The sequence below is a fragment of the Danio rerio genome, chromosome 23, assembly GCF_052040795.2.
Source record: "Danio rerio strain M-AB ecotype USA chromosome 23, GRCz13ab, whole genome shotgun sequence".
NCBI lineage: Eukaryota > Metazoa > Chordata > Actinopteri > Cypriniformes > Danionidae > Danio > Danio rerio.
The window spans coordinates 42889398-42905000 of NC_141043.1; the positions used below are offsets into that span (position 1 = coordinate 42889398).

A 15603-nucleotide genomic window follows, 5' to 3' on the forward strand; every position below is an offset into this window, starting at 1 on the left:
GTTCTGTCACAAAGCCATTATTGAAACAATTTTAAAGCCAATAATGATTTAGAGAATGCAACATAATTTAGAAAGTACACCATTTTTGAACAAGTATAGCCTACAGAATTTTGAACATAACCTTTAAAATTGTTGTCAGCTTAAGCGAAAGTTCCCAAGTTTAGTTTTGCAGTTTTACATTAAGCGTCACATGCAGACGTTACCAAAGTCCAGAAAAATGACCAAAAACATTGTGAAAATACTTCATGTGACTTCAGGGTTCAATTGTAATCATTAGAAACTCCAAGAAATTATTTGTGCAACAAAAAACAGCGTACATCTTAGCTACTATATCTAAGCAAGAGAGTTCTTATATATAATCTAAAATATGTTCATTTGTGTTCAGTAATTAAGTAAGGTGAGTAATTAATAACAGATTTTTCATTTTGAGGTGAAATAACTTCTCAGTGTAGTTTCCACGTAGGTCATGATAGCACTTTCACTGCATTTCCCGCCAATTTTTAACGGCCATTTAACTGTTGTTTTAATAAAGTAACTTAGCTGTTACTAAATCTATATTGAAACGATTTTAAAGCCTATAATGATTTAGAAAATGCAATTCAACACTTTCTTAATTCTGTCTCTGTACCCTTCTCACATTCCGAATTTAGAATTTCAAGTATTTTAACAAATAGTCTACAGAATTTTGAACATAACCTTTAAAATAGTTGTCGGCTAAAGCAAAAGTTCCCGTATAGTTTTCCGGTTTATATTTAGCGTCACATGCAGACAGTCATTACAGAAAACCTTGAGAGAGAGAGAGAGAGACCGAGACAGAGAGAGTCCTCCTCTGCTCCTCCTTTACCGTGTAATCTCCAACCTGTTGGCTATTTGTGCTGCTCTCCACGGCTGTAATCCGTCCAGACTGCAGCGGGCTTTTGGCAGGAGAGTCGGAGCGAGCATCTTTTGCGCACTTGCCTCTAGGTAAGTCAAAGGACGGGACGCTGACCCGAGCAACACCGCTTTTTTTTATCCGCATTCAAACCGAAAAACAGGTCGCACTTTAAATTATAGCGTAATTATTGTGAAATGCGTGCAACATCTAGATATGCATTGTGATTTAAAGTTTGTTTTTGTATCGACTGTTTATCAGTTTTAATTGCATGCAGAAAAACTAACATCTATGACGAGTTTGCAGGTTAAATGCACGCTTTTTTTATTTAATGCTGTAAATGAAAGACTCCCGATGTGCATCGCTTGCAAATGTCTGTTTCGTTGAGATCTGCGCAGTTTCCTCTCCCCTCGCATGTCATTCTTTGTCACTGCTGTCCTTGCTTGAGACTCGATAGTTTCTGCAAGAGACAGAAATCGTGCTGGAGTTGTTACAGACCTGAAGGTAAGGTCAAACACTGGCTGTGTATGATATGCGTGTGTTTGTGTGTGCGCATCTCCTCTGCTTGTGGATGCATCAGAATGCACGTTGTGAAGGATGATTAATGCATGCGGTTTAAAGGTGCAGGCTGGTGTAAAGATGATTATTAGATTGAAAGTGAATGACGCGGTGTTTGGTCACTGAGGTGTACAGTATGAGAGTCATGCGCTGAATGCACGTATTTTAATGAGTTGCATCTTTATGCTGGTCTCGTAAGCGAGTGGTAGTCTGTATATTAAAAAGGCTGCAGTGAAAAGACAAAGCAAGCAAGCACTGAATGGTTCTTGTAAGAGCAAAGGATGACTGTTTGAGTGTACTGTAACATCTTTGCATTCTGTTTTTGCCACGTAATGCATCTCAAGATGCATATTTTAATACATGCGACAGACTATGCTGTAGTGGAAGTGGTTCTGTTTGGTATAAAAAGTGATTTTAGAAACTGTAAATATTGTTTATGAATTTCTATAAACTTTATTTGAGTCGATTTTGTTATTTTAAACGATTAAGATTTTAAATAGCTTAATTGTTCATTTTATTTGTGCATTTTTACTAAGCGCTGTATTTATTTTGGGATTTATAGATTTATAAGGGATATGTCCACCACAATAAGGAATGCAAAAAAAAAAAAAAAAAAAAAGACTAAATATGTTCATCTGGAGCTGTTTCGTTGTATATAAACAGTTAAGCGGTCAGTAATATGTTTTTTTATTATTATTATTTACAAAAGAAAAAATGAGCAATAGCAGCAAATACATTAGTAAACAGTTTACTTATTAAAATGAATAGCTATTATAAAGAAATAGAATCAAGTTATTAAATCTCATTATCTTCTCTGTATAACTTACAAATTTTGATCTCTCATTTTGGATTTTTCATTTGATTACATTAAATAACAGAGGTCACTTTAAAAATCCATTATAATAACGCTATAATAAAAGCATTTGATTGCTTTACTAACTTTTTATGCTCATGTAGAACAAAATTTGTTGTTTAAAAAAAACTAAAAAACACCAAGATCGACATCTTTAGATGTTATTATTATTAATTATGTGTATATATCTGTTCAAACAAGCACCCAAAACCCAGACTTTCGAATCACGTGTACAGAATCTGTTTGGGAAACTGTGTCTATTTATCACTATGGAGCTCAGCTGACAGTCACGCACTGCTACATGACTGTTTTGAGGATTGCATAGGAGGGGCGACAGCACCTGAAATGAAACAGAACGGGAATCCCGCTGTTTTATATTTAATTCAAAGTGTTTTCATGCCTAAATAAAACAAAAGCACAGAACAGACTTACATTTAAGAGCAAGGGGCGGCCCCTGGTGGTTCGGCGGTGGGTTGCGTATTGGAAGGGTCGCCTCTTTAATGTTTATTGACGCTCTTCAGAGAAAGACTAAAAAACAGGAGAAATATTGGGAAATACCTTTACAGGATGAAAGCAGGATAGAACTGTAAAATATGGAAGAATCCCGGGAAAAATGGGAGGGCTGACAGGTATGGTCATATCTTAGTGTTAAATCAGCTATCATAACATTATTTAACAATATGTGGCTCTTTTTGGATTCTCGGAAGCTATAGAAATTAATAATGTAAAATAGGAAATGCATTGGAACCATTGTTGTTGATATCCCTTAAAATAGTCTAAAATGTCATGGATTCCCATATGGTATTATGATTACTGCTCTAAAATAAGTTCTTTTTAAATGTCTTAGTAAAAAACAACAACTTTTTCCCCCATTTAACACGATATATTACATTTTAGGAAACATTTTTAATATTTTGGAACAGTAAACATGTCAGGCTAAATGGTTATAAATAAATCATTGACTTCTGCTATCTTCATTAGTTTCAAAAACACAGATTTCTTTACAATACATGAAAAAAAAACACTTTAAAAAATGTACATATACCTCATCACACACCATAACATATAACATACCGAACTGAGGTAAACCTGGAAATTGGTTATTGTTCCATGCCCAGTGCATTGTATTGTATCATAAATTTTCATAATTATATTATATATTTAGTTAAATTTATTTTAAATATTTAAAAATATTAATAAAAAAATGTATGCTTTTTTAAAATAATTTATTGTTATCATTTGTTAAATTATGTGTATCATGTTATTTACACATATATAATACAGACAATATTTGTAATGTGTATCTTCATTTAAATATTGTAATTGTAATTTTTAATGCATTTATTTTTTTTACTTTATTGTTTACTCTTATTCAAATTAAAAGTTTGTTTTTAATCATCAATAGTTTTTACTTAAATATATTGCATTATTATTATATTATTATTTAGTATTATTCCTGTGTATATTTTTTTAAAGTTTCCCAGCACTGGGTTGCAGCTGGAAGGGCTGCGTGAAACATATGCTGGAATAGTTGGCAGTTCATTCCACTGTGGTGACCCCAGATAAATAAGGATCTAAGCCGAAGGAAAATGAATGAGTAATGTTTTTATGAATTTATTATATTGATATACAAGTATTATAACTTTGTTTAACTTTTTTTATATATTGTTTCATGCATATCAGATTTAATATTAAAGTATATATAATATTACAAACGCATATTATATAAATTAAATATTATAGAAACAATATTAAATTAGATATTGATATAACATTTATAATTTTTGGATGTATTTATTTATTTATTTTTTTATCTATCACAGTTGTGCAAGAGTACTTTTTTGTGACGACAGTGACAATAATGACTCCATGTAACCACACAGCTTCACATAAGTCCCGGTGTTTGTTAAGTCCATTCATGCCGGTTAATCGGATGTTCCTTTTCTCTTCGGGTTACCTAATTTCTGAATTAAGAAGTCTATTAGTGATCTGCTAATAGTCTCTGAAATAATCGTAGTGTTTTTAGCACATCGCTGTACAGAGTAATAATCAATGTAATATTTTAGTGTGTCAAATGAATGCAGGATTTCAGGCTACTGAATGAATAAATTCAGGTGACCTCTTGAACCGAGGTAGTGAACTGGTTTAAGGTCAACTCAGAAGATCAGAGTCTTTAACCTGTTATATAAGCAGAACAAGATTTAGCACTGCTCTTAACCTACCACAATACTGCTGTTAATCCAAGTCTTTTTATGTTGAAGATTAATCTGATTTGATTGTATTTATTTTTGACCGCCTTATATAAAGATTCTTTGGAATGAACACAATAGACACATAGAAAAAGGATGTTTCTGTTGTTTGACTGTGCTGTTGATTAGTTTGAATCAAACAAGTTCAGTTTTTGGAGGTGTTTAGTTAAAGAAACTTACTTTAACAAATATATTCATATTAGAAATGTTGAGGCACGTGATGGTTTGAATGATTGAAGTTTTGCATTTCTGATTGGATGCATTTAACCATCTCTACACTTCCACCATTTTACTTTTAAACTTTTAAAAATGATGGGTTGGACTAAACCAACGCTGGGTCAAATCCAAACCTAACATTTGTGTAAATAAATGTATATTTTTAAAATGAACACAAAGTTCACTTTCTAAATTCTGTTACATTACGAGTTCTGCACTTTTTTAATACTTATTACATTCTATATACTTTCCAAATTCTGCTACTTTCTAAATTCTGTTGCATTGTAAATTTTGTATGTTTTAAATTCTTTTACATTCTAAATTCTAAATGGTCTGGGGGGTCCAATCTCGCTATACGAAAGTGTAGTGACAAATAAATTGAATCTGAATCTGAATCTGAATTATGTAATTTCTAAATTCTGTTACATTCAAAAATCCTTGCTTTGCAATTGTGTATTTTCTAAATTTTGGTTCTTTTTTTAAAATCAGCACTTTCGTAATTCTGTCTCTGTAACCTTCATACTCTACATTCAGAATTCTGTACTTTTTAATTCTGTACTTGCTAAATTCTGTACTTGCTAAATTCAGTTGCAGTTTCATAATTCTGTTATATTTTTAACTCTGTACTTGTGTAATTCTGCACTTTCTAAATTCTGTTACATTCTAAATTCTGTTGCATTCTAAGTTCTGTTGTCTTCTAAAGTCTGTTACACTCTAAGCAGCTGATCACATTGAACGTGCTTTTACGTTCCAAAAATGCAAGGTGCATCTCACTGCCTTTTTTTAGAAAGAAAAAAAGAAGCGCAATGTGCTTTTTATGCCACTATTCAACGACTGAATCAGCTGCGTATTGTGCGCGAGTGTTGCTGTTGATATTAATATAATTTTAATATTTAATGATATTGTTATATTTCAGATTTGTGAGTCAACACCAATAACAAATCTCTTCTCCGTCTTCAAAAAAACACTGCAGCCACCTCAAAGGAAACCCACCACTGCTTTCATTTGTTTGGCGAATTAAACAGACGTGACTAACATAACTCGCCTTTTCCACTCAGAGACTTTATTCAACTGCAGCAGCACATCGCGCAATGGCAAAAACGAGAGGCGAGCAGGGCGCATAAGCAGCGCACAAAACAATAGCGGCCGTTGGTAAAACATTTCAATAAGACGCCTATCAATGCAAAAAGTGCGTTTGGTGTAGAGCTACACGATTCTGGCTAAAATGAGAATCGCAGGTTTTTTTGCCTAAAATAAAGATCACGATTTTCTCACGATACCTTAGATATAAAATAAAGGTTAATATGAGTGAGCTATTATTATGGTTATTCTCAAACATGTGGTAAAACAGCAATAGGCTTTGTGTAGCTGTACTGTTGGTTAAAATACTAATTTTTTTATAGACTTGGAATGGTGGACTTTGAACAGACTTTAGATTTGTCCTGGTCATTGCATTTAGGCGGGTTTTGGATACTTTTTGGCTGGAATCAGTCAGCTACATCACGCAACACTGTGTGCTCTCTCAGTTTCATTTTCACAAGATCGCAATCTTTTTACGATTAATTGTGCAGCTCTAGTTTGTTGTGATCTGCCCCTAAATGATGAACATTCTAAATTATTACATTTCTAAATTCTGCACTTTCTGAATTCTTTTACATTCTAATTTCTGTACTTTCTAAATTCTGTTACTTTCTGAATTCGACATTTTCGTAATTCTGTTACATTGTAAATTCTGTTACATTCCAAATTCTGTTACATTGTGAATTCTGTTACCTTCCAAATTTTGGTACATTCTAAATTCTGTACTTTCATCATTTAGTTACTTTCTAAACTGTTACATTCTAAATTCCATATATGAAGCAATACTTCCAGGGGCACAAAGACATGCTATCATACTCCTCAAGAGTGCTAAAAAAGATAAAGCATGGTTGTTTAAACTTAAATTGGTGTCATGTCTATGCAAGCCCAAATAATAGCTTAGATTTTCAATTATATTTGTAACCCAACAATTGGGTTTATCCATATGTGGCCAAAATTAAATTAAATAGCCTATCAGTGCTGATAAATTACAACCAGATAATTAATTGCCAATTAATTGAATGTTTCAAAAAGTCACAAAATAACCTCAAGAGTCAGCCAAACTCCATTAAGCATCGACGCAGTTCCTGTCTGTGCATTGACCAGCCAAAACCTGATTAGCCTTTTCTGACAGCCTTCTTTAATCCATGTAGGACAGCCAATGAGAAGCGGCGTGATGTTTAAACAGGCCAGAGCCCGCTCAAGTGAAGCTCAGTCAAGAGTAAAGCCGTCGACTGACTCTCAAACATGACACTTTATCAAAGACATTCTGCTTTATCAATGGAGGATTAAACAATGCAAACCATTTTTAATGTTTCCTATTGACTCGGAATTTGATTTGGATTCAGACTAGAAATCCGAACACATAGCTCCTGGAATATTAAGGGTTATTTTAGCTGCAAGCAAAGGTATTTTCACTTGTCTTCTTGCATAAGGCTTTGTTCTTTATTTTAAATGTAATTGTTATGTTTTCTGTTTTGTTTATTCATCTCCAGAAATCCCTGTTGAAGCTCACGCAGAAATGGGCCGAAAGGAGGGCGAATATGAATGGAAAAAGAGCACGGATAACATCCAGGATGTGTTTGACTTCATGGATGTTCTTGGATCGTGAGTACTCATTTACTTCTGATGCTTATTTGCTGTTAGAGCTTTTCTTAAAGAGATAGTTCACCCATAAATGAAGATTCTGCCAGCATTTACTCACTTTTTATTTGTTCCAAACCTGTTTAAGTTTCTGTTGAACACAAAAGAAAATATTTTGGAGAATGTTGGAAACCTGTAACCATTGACTTCCATAGTGGGGAAAACAAATACTATAGATGTATATATAACAAGTAAATGGTGACAGAATTGTCAGTTTTGGGTGAACTGTCTCTTTAAGTGGACTGGGTTTGGATAATGCTTTATTTTCAGGTGTTACACATTTTTCCTGTACGTGCTATGGTAATTACAATTAATTATGCTTAGTTTAATGCTTAAATTATGCTTAATTTAATGCTTCTTATTAGCTAAATAAAGGGTTACACTGGAGCAAGGGCTTCTTAAAATAAAGTGTAAGCGTGGACTGAAAGAATTAAACTTGTGATTATTATAGTGTAGCTTTTGGAAATGAATATATTCCAACAGAATTGTGCAAAAGTATTTGAGCAAAGTACTTAAATTATTTCCTAAATGCAGCTGAAAATTATTATTATATTATTATAATTGAAACTTAAAAAAAAAACATGATCAATCGCATCCAGAATTAATGTCTGTTTTTAAATATCATATATGTGTGCCGTGTTTATTTATTATATACACACATACATGCACAAATCTAAGAATTGGGAAATCTCCTATTTAGAGCCAGGATGGGATTAATAGACAAACCAGCAGACTGACCACATTGTAAAACATCTGAAGTATTGTTTTGGTCATTCTTAAATCCCTCAGCCAAAGTCTGTCATCAAAGTGGTTCAGTATTATTATATTATTATTAGCTACAGAACTGTTTTGTGCATCTGTGCTTTCAAAGAGTGTCTCACACCTCCAAAAGCCATCACATTGCATTTCATCTTCAGAGGAACAAAGAATTTATTACACATAAAAAAGGTTCACAGTGACTTCTCCTACTGAAGCAAATTACTTTTGATATTTACCTTCAGTTTATCAGTAAGGAACAATTTTATTTTTCGTTGACTCATTGGATGGAAAAGGTGATTAAATTACAAATATTTTAATAAGTTTAACTTGCAAACTTGCATGGAAACATCGATAATGTTTAGAAATTTAAAAGATTCGTCATGATGCAGTGGCTCTTCTCGTTTGGTGCGACACCATGCAATGCTTTAAAATCTCTTTGTAAAGATCATACATAATAAATATGAATATATTGGATTTAAATTATTTATAAATGTCCATATCTATGGAGCACGGTGGCGCAGTGGTTAGCACAATCGCTTTACAGCAAGAAAGTCACTGGTTTGAGTCCCGACTGGGTCAGTGGGCATTTCTGTGTGGAGTTTGCATGTTCTCCCCATGCTCGTGTCCAAAAACATGCACTATAAGTGAGTTGAATAAACTAAATTGGCCGTAGTGTATGTGTGTAAAGGTAAGAGTGTATTGGTGTTTCCCATTGTTGGGTTGCGGCTGGAAGGGTATTAGCTGCATAAAACATATGCTGGATAAGTTGGCGGTTCATTCCGCTGTGGTGACCCCTGATTTATAAAGGGACTAAGCCGAACACAATATGAATGCATGAAATATCTATGCAAAATAACTATAGTTTTGTTTTTAATTTATGTGTGTTTTACATGTATATAATGCACACACACAATACAAACTTTTATTTTGGATGTAATTAATTGTGATTAATCTTTACCCAGAACTAAAAAAATACATTAAAATTAGAGTTTAAAGTGTGTCGGAGACTTTTCCAGAAATTTAAGACTCCTTGCACAGTTGGTGTTACAGGATTGACCCTATAAACGCTTCCTCCATATATAACCCCAGTGTTTCCCAACTTCACCGGGTGACGCTGGCACTTCAGGCCTTTTTAAGCTTCGTAATTCAAGGATTGGCATTTGGGAGATTAACAGTTCATTCAGAAAAATCTCAGGAGCATTCAGGTTTAACGGTGTCTTAATGTTTTGATCACTTGGAGGTAATTTGGAGCAATTTTTGTATATATTATTGCTGCAAATATTATTCAAGCAATTATTTTTAATGATTTAGAATATATATATATATATATATATATATATATATATATATATATATATATATATATATATATATATATTTTTTTTTTTTTTTTTAGTTATTTAATGTTATTTTTTTAAATAACTCCTAGTAATTTGTTTTCTTTTTATGATTTCTAGTGTTAATTTACTTGTAAATAAATCAAAATATTTCAAAATAAATCAGATGTACTATATTTTAAGTCTTTTTTTTTGTTGCCGTTTTTATTATTGTTAATTTTCCTATATTTAGATTGTTTAAATTATGTAAAATAGTACTATAACACTCATTTACTTTCCTTCAGCTTAGTCCCGGATTTATCAGGGGTCACCACCATGGAATGAACCACCAATTATTCTGCTAACACTGCTAACCGCTGTAATATAACGATTAATAATACATTTTGCTTATCTTGTACTTTTATTATTTCAGTATATTATTAATTGCATTTTGACGTGTTTTATTAATCAATTTCTTGTTATTTTTAACTTTAATTTTTTAATTTTTAATATTATAACATGGAGATTTATGATGAAGAGAAAAATTACTTAAATTAAATATGGAAACCATAAATAAGTACACCCTGCACAGATCTCTCTTATAAATTCATATTTTCTATTAGATGCTTTACAATAATACATTTGTGCATATTGTAACTTAATGGCGCTGACAACGGAGTAGGTTTTATTAACAGAGAATAGTAAAACTGTAGCATACAGGTAATTCATTATCGTAGTAAAAAAGCAGGTGAGTGGATGTTACAGAGAATCACTAGATATGGCGGAATGACTAGATAGGAGAACTATTCGTAATGCTACAATACAGTGATCAAGACTCAGCCCAGTAATGTGTGTGTGTGTATGTGTGTGTGCGTGCTGTGTGTGTGTGTCTGTGTGTAATCAACAGAAAACAAGAACAGGTGCGTGTGAGGTGCATAACTGGATTTGTAGTCCAAATTGGTGATGGATTGTAGTCCGGGTAAAAGTGAATGATGCCCAGCGATCTACAGGTCTGGATCGCTGGTCATCGTGACGCATATACGTTAGATTAGTCAGTGCCAAAGCCAAAACTGGAACTAAATGAACAAAATAACTTAAGATCAGTCCAAAAATGAGTACATCCTAATTAATATGAAATAAAATGTAAAAAAACAGGACAAGTCAAGAAAAACAGACTTTTGTAGTTTGTATTTTTTTAACTCATTTGAATTAAAATGTATTCTCTTTCTATTTCGGTGACCAAACTCTTATTTTAATAAATATAACTGTTTATTAACTGGGTTTGTTTAAATGCATCAAAATATATCATCTTTATTCACTGAGAAATGTATTTATTTAATTAATTAATTTATTTATTTATTTATTTATACAAACTTAAACAACAATTAAAACTTGCAGACATCATGGGAGTGGCATAAAAAAACTTATGACAATAAAGTGCTTACAGAACAGGGAATAAATACACATGGAAACAATAGGGTATATGCTGAGCTAGTGCTGTTCCCATGCTGATAAACTTCTGGTTACCTGTTATTGTTAGTTTTTTTTTTTTCCATTTTAAACAATACCTTTTACAGCATTGATGTAGTAATGTAGTTAAAATACAATCCGTTAAATAGAATCTGGCATTCATTTAGTTGCTTAAGCGTAAAACGAGACGAAAAGCCGTTTGCTCGCATGCGCTTGTCAGAATCGGCAGGTTAGCGCAGAAGCTCCAATAAATATACTGGAGTAAAATAGATGCTCATATTATAAAGACATGGCGGGGGGGAAATGTAATTTAATGCAGTGCTTCTTGTACAATCTGAGACCCACTTTATATCGGATATCACTCAGGCCATGGAAATCGCAGATTTTTCAAGAAAACAGACCTTAAACGCGCCGATTTTGCAATGGCAAACAGTTCACCGGAAGCACTTAACCCAGGTTACTGACAAATTAAAAGTCCTATTAGCATGCTTCAGCATATACCCCATTAACTAAACAAGCTGACAAGGGGGTGGAGACGATTAACTTAAAGATGAACAAAATAAGGGTAAACTAAGGTGAAAAGTAAGTGATATGAAAACACAGAACTGAAATATACAAAAACAGAAACCATGACCATTCAGTACTCATATATGCTGTGCACTGTATATACATACAATTGAATTGATTCGCCCTCCTTTGAATTTTCTTTTTCAAATATTTCCCAAACGATGTTTAACAGAGCAAGGAAATTTTCACAGTATGTCTGATAATGTTTTTTCTTCTGGAGAAAGTCTCAAGTTCAAATACAATAAAAGCAGTTTTTAATTTATTTAAAAACATTTAAGGTCAAAATTATTAGCCCCCTTAAGCAGTATTTGTTTTGATTGTCTACTGAAACAAACCATCGTAATGACTTGCTTAATTAACCTAGTTAAGCCTTTGAATGTCACGTTAAGCTGAATAGAAAGTGTCTTGAAAATATCTAGTCAAACATTATGTACTGTCATCATGACAAAGATTAAATAAATCAGTTATTGGAAATGAGTTATTAAAACTATTATGTGTTAGAAATGTGCTGAAAACATCTCTCTGTTAAACAGAAATTGAGGGAAAATATACAAGGGTGCTAATGAAAACAGTTGTTCAAAATGTCTGCAATCTCTTAAATATACTTACAGTTAATCGTAAATAAAGGTTAAATGAGTCGGCTTAAACCTCTGATCCCATCTGATCACCTTAATGTGTCTCAGACAGTCACCACAGATGCCGCTGAACCGTCCTGTGATGTCACAGAAAGCTGACTAGACTCTGAGTTCAGCAGACATGAGCAGCTGTACACCGTCTCTGCTGACTGTACAGTGATCACTAAGCAGAATCATGCGTCGTCAAGGCTGTGTCCCTAAAGACAGACCTACAAACCAGTAATTGGGGCCTTCATTAAATAAAGCTTTATTATTCAAGTCCTTTAAAGGGGTAGCAAAACTGAGTAATATCACTTACTCTTCCTTCCTTTGTTCCTGTTTGGGTTTTTTTTTCTTGTTGAACACAAAATAAGATAGTTTGAAGGATGTTGCAAACAGGCAGCCATTGGCTTCCATGGTGTTCCTACAATGGAGGTCAATGGCTACCGGTTTCCAACATTCTTTAAAATGTCTTATTTTGCGTTCAATATGAAAAAAGAAAAAGAAGGAAAGAAAAATCACTTGAGGATGAGTACATTATCATTTTCGGGAGAACTATACCTTTAATGTGATACATTATACAGGCAAAAAGAGTCCTAGTGCACCTGTCAGTGTTGAGATTTTAGGCTCTTTTTAGTCTAATGTAAGGAAAACATCTTAAATATACTTTTAAAAGGGTCCTTCTTTCCCGTCGCACTTCATCAGCTTGTGCAGTGATTTCAATAAAGCTGCATTTTTAAAAAGGCTTCTATTTATTTCTAAATTTTAAGTTATAAATTTCCACTTCAGCAACACACTGAAAAAAATTGTTAAATTTACTCAATTTTTTTACGTTAAGTGGTTGTAAACTATTTATTTGTGTTGAATTTAAACAAACAAATTAAGTTGAACATTATTAAACTTAATTTGTTAAATTTAAACACAAATAAGTTGTTTGCAACAGTTCTGCATGCAACACTTTTTTCAGTGCACATACAGCAATCTTTCTTTCTTCACTTCTTTTCTGTCAAATAAAAAGAAAGGAGGGAATACATTTAATTCGTCAAGGGAATACACGATAGCGTTTTAAAAACACATTTTCATTGTGGTCCTTGATGTAAAGTACAGTTTAAGCTACTCCCGAAAACACATTATAAAATAAATATAGCAAAATAAACTCAAATACATTCACAAATAACCATTAAAACATACTGTTAAATCAATTAGCGCGCTATTCTGCTTAGGAGCCAGCTTTTAGATTTTAAGTGAAAACTAACTTCACGTTTTAGTCATATTTATATTGCGAAGGTTTTCAAAAAGGGAATTGTTCATACACATTTTTGACTGATTATGCATACTCTTTAGGGGGCTTTCACCTTTACTATGATAGGAGAGTAGAGATTTCAGACAGGAAAGCATTGGGAGCGGAGAGAGTGGAAGGTTCGACAAAGGACCTCGAACCGGGAGTCGAACTCAGGTCATCGTGAGCACATTGGTAATATGTGTCGGCGCACGGTACCACTAGGCTATTGCCACTGATACTCAGTGTGTTTGCAGTACTTTTGTGTTTGGAGTACTTTAAAATTATATGTTGTAGTAGTAATAATAATAATATTAATAATAATAATAGAAAAGGCAACATGGTGGCTTAAGTGGTTACAAGGTCGCTGGTTCGAGCCCTGGCTGTGTCATTTGGGATTTCGGTGTGGAGTTTGCATGTTCTCGTGTTGGTGTCGGTTTCCGCCGGGTGCTCCGGTTTCCCCCATAATCCAAAGACATGTAAGGTAAATTGAATAAACTAAATTGGCCATAGTGTATGTGTGAGTATGGGTGTGTATGGATGTTTCTCAGTACTGGGTTGCGGCTGGAAGGGCATCCGCTGTGTAAAACATATGCTGGACTAGTTGGCGGTTCATTCCACTGTGGTGACCTCTGATGAATAAAGCGACCAAACCGAAGGAAAATAAATGAAAAGAATCTGTAATATCAATATAATATGTAAAAATATATCAATCTGAACCTGACTTCATCTAGTATTCTGATATTTTTTTGTGGTACAAATGTATGGAAATCAGTGCGTATTTAATGAAATAGTGCATCATTTACATATTAGAAGATTAGATTTTAAGAAATAAATTCTTAATAATAATTGTAACAAATAAATTGCTAAAAAATTTTAATAATTGTAAATAATTTTAATTGTAACATAAAATATTATCAATCAACATTGTGACAAAAATGAAAATTCTGTCATCATTTACTCACACTTGTTCAAAACCTGTTTGAGTTTCCATCTTCTGTTGAACACAAAAAGAAGATATTTTGAAGAGTGTTGGAAACCTGTAACTATTGACTTCCGTAGTATTTAATTTTTTACTATGGAAATCAATATCCACCAATTTCCAACATTCTTCAAAATATCTTCTTTTGTGTTAATCAGAAAAAAAGAAACTCTTTTGGAACCACTCATGTAAATAGTAAACCTTCTGTTTTGTGTGACCTAACCCTTTAACATCCATGGAATCTTTTCTTTTAGAATGTTTTAGAATGTTCAAGGTTCTATGACATCATTGTAAATAAATCCGCTTTATTTTCAGGAGTGTACATTGGAATCAGTGTTATTGGTCACTTGATAGCTTGGTGTTTTATTGACTGACGTGAGCAGCATTCAGGTCAGTCTGTGTCTGGAGGTGAGCGAAGGGTAAAGCACAGGTTAAGACACTTCCAGACCTGAGTGTGTTAATCACTCTGGCAGACTAGAACAGGGATCACACACACACGTCAGGGAACGGCTGACAGGATGGAGAGATTTGAGATAATCTACCAGTCATAGTCTGCACTGTGCTGTCTGTTTTGACTTTGGTGCATATTATTATATTTGCTTGATTATGTTATATTAGTGGCGACACGGTGGCTCAATGGCAAGAAGGTTGCTGGTTCGAATCCTGGCTAGGTCAGTTGGCATTTCTGTGTGGTTTGCATGTTTTCCCTGTGTTTGCCAATAAGTTGGCGGTTCATTCCGCTGTGGCACCCCTGATGAATACAGGGACTAAGCCTAATGAATGAATATCCCCTGATCTGCAAATTCCATGATCCATGTAGTGAATAAAAGGAAGATTGTTTGTGTTTATATATAATTATATTTTTAAATTATATTTATATATTTTTTGTCACTATTTATTTATTATTTTTAATTATTGTTGATATAGAAACACATTTACTTAAATGTATTATGATTTTTTTTCAATATTTTGGCCAATTTTATACATTTATTTTATATATTTACATTATATATTTATTTATATATATTATCAGAACAATAAATATGCATTATAATTAAAATCAACATATGCAAATGAATGAAATACAATAACATAACACTTTAAAGGTGTATTACTGTTAAAGGTTTAATGTTTTCCTGCCACACAAA

General features: G+C 33.1%; 1 protein-coding gene across 3 annotated transcripts in view; it reads left to right on the forward strand.

Moving 5' to 3' along the window:
- The first annotated feature begins 913 nt into the window (after nt 1–913).
- The window catches only part of camk1gb (calcium/calmodulin-dependent protein kinase IGb), a 39438-nt gene continuing 24748 nt past the window's right edge, over nt 914–15603 (forward strand). Inside the window, 2 exon segments of one of the 3 annotated variants that reach the window (NM_200829.1) lie at nt 914–963; nt 7321–7432. In NM_200829.1, the coding sequence (NP_957123.1) occupies nt 7347–7432 (86 nt within the window). In that variant the 5' untranslated portion in view covers nt 914–963; nt 7321–7346. 3 annotated transcript variants of the gene reach the window in all.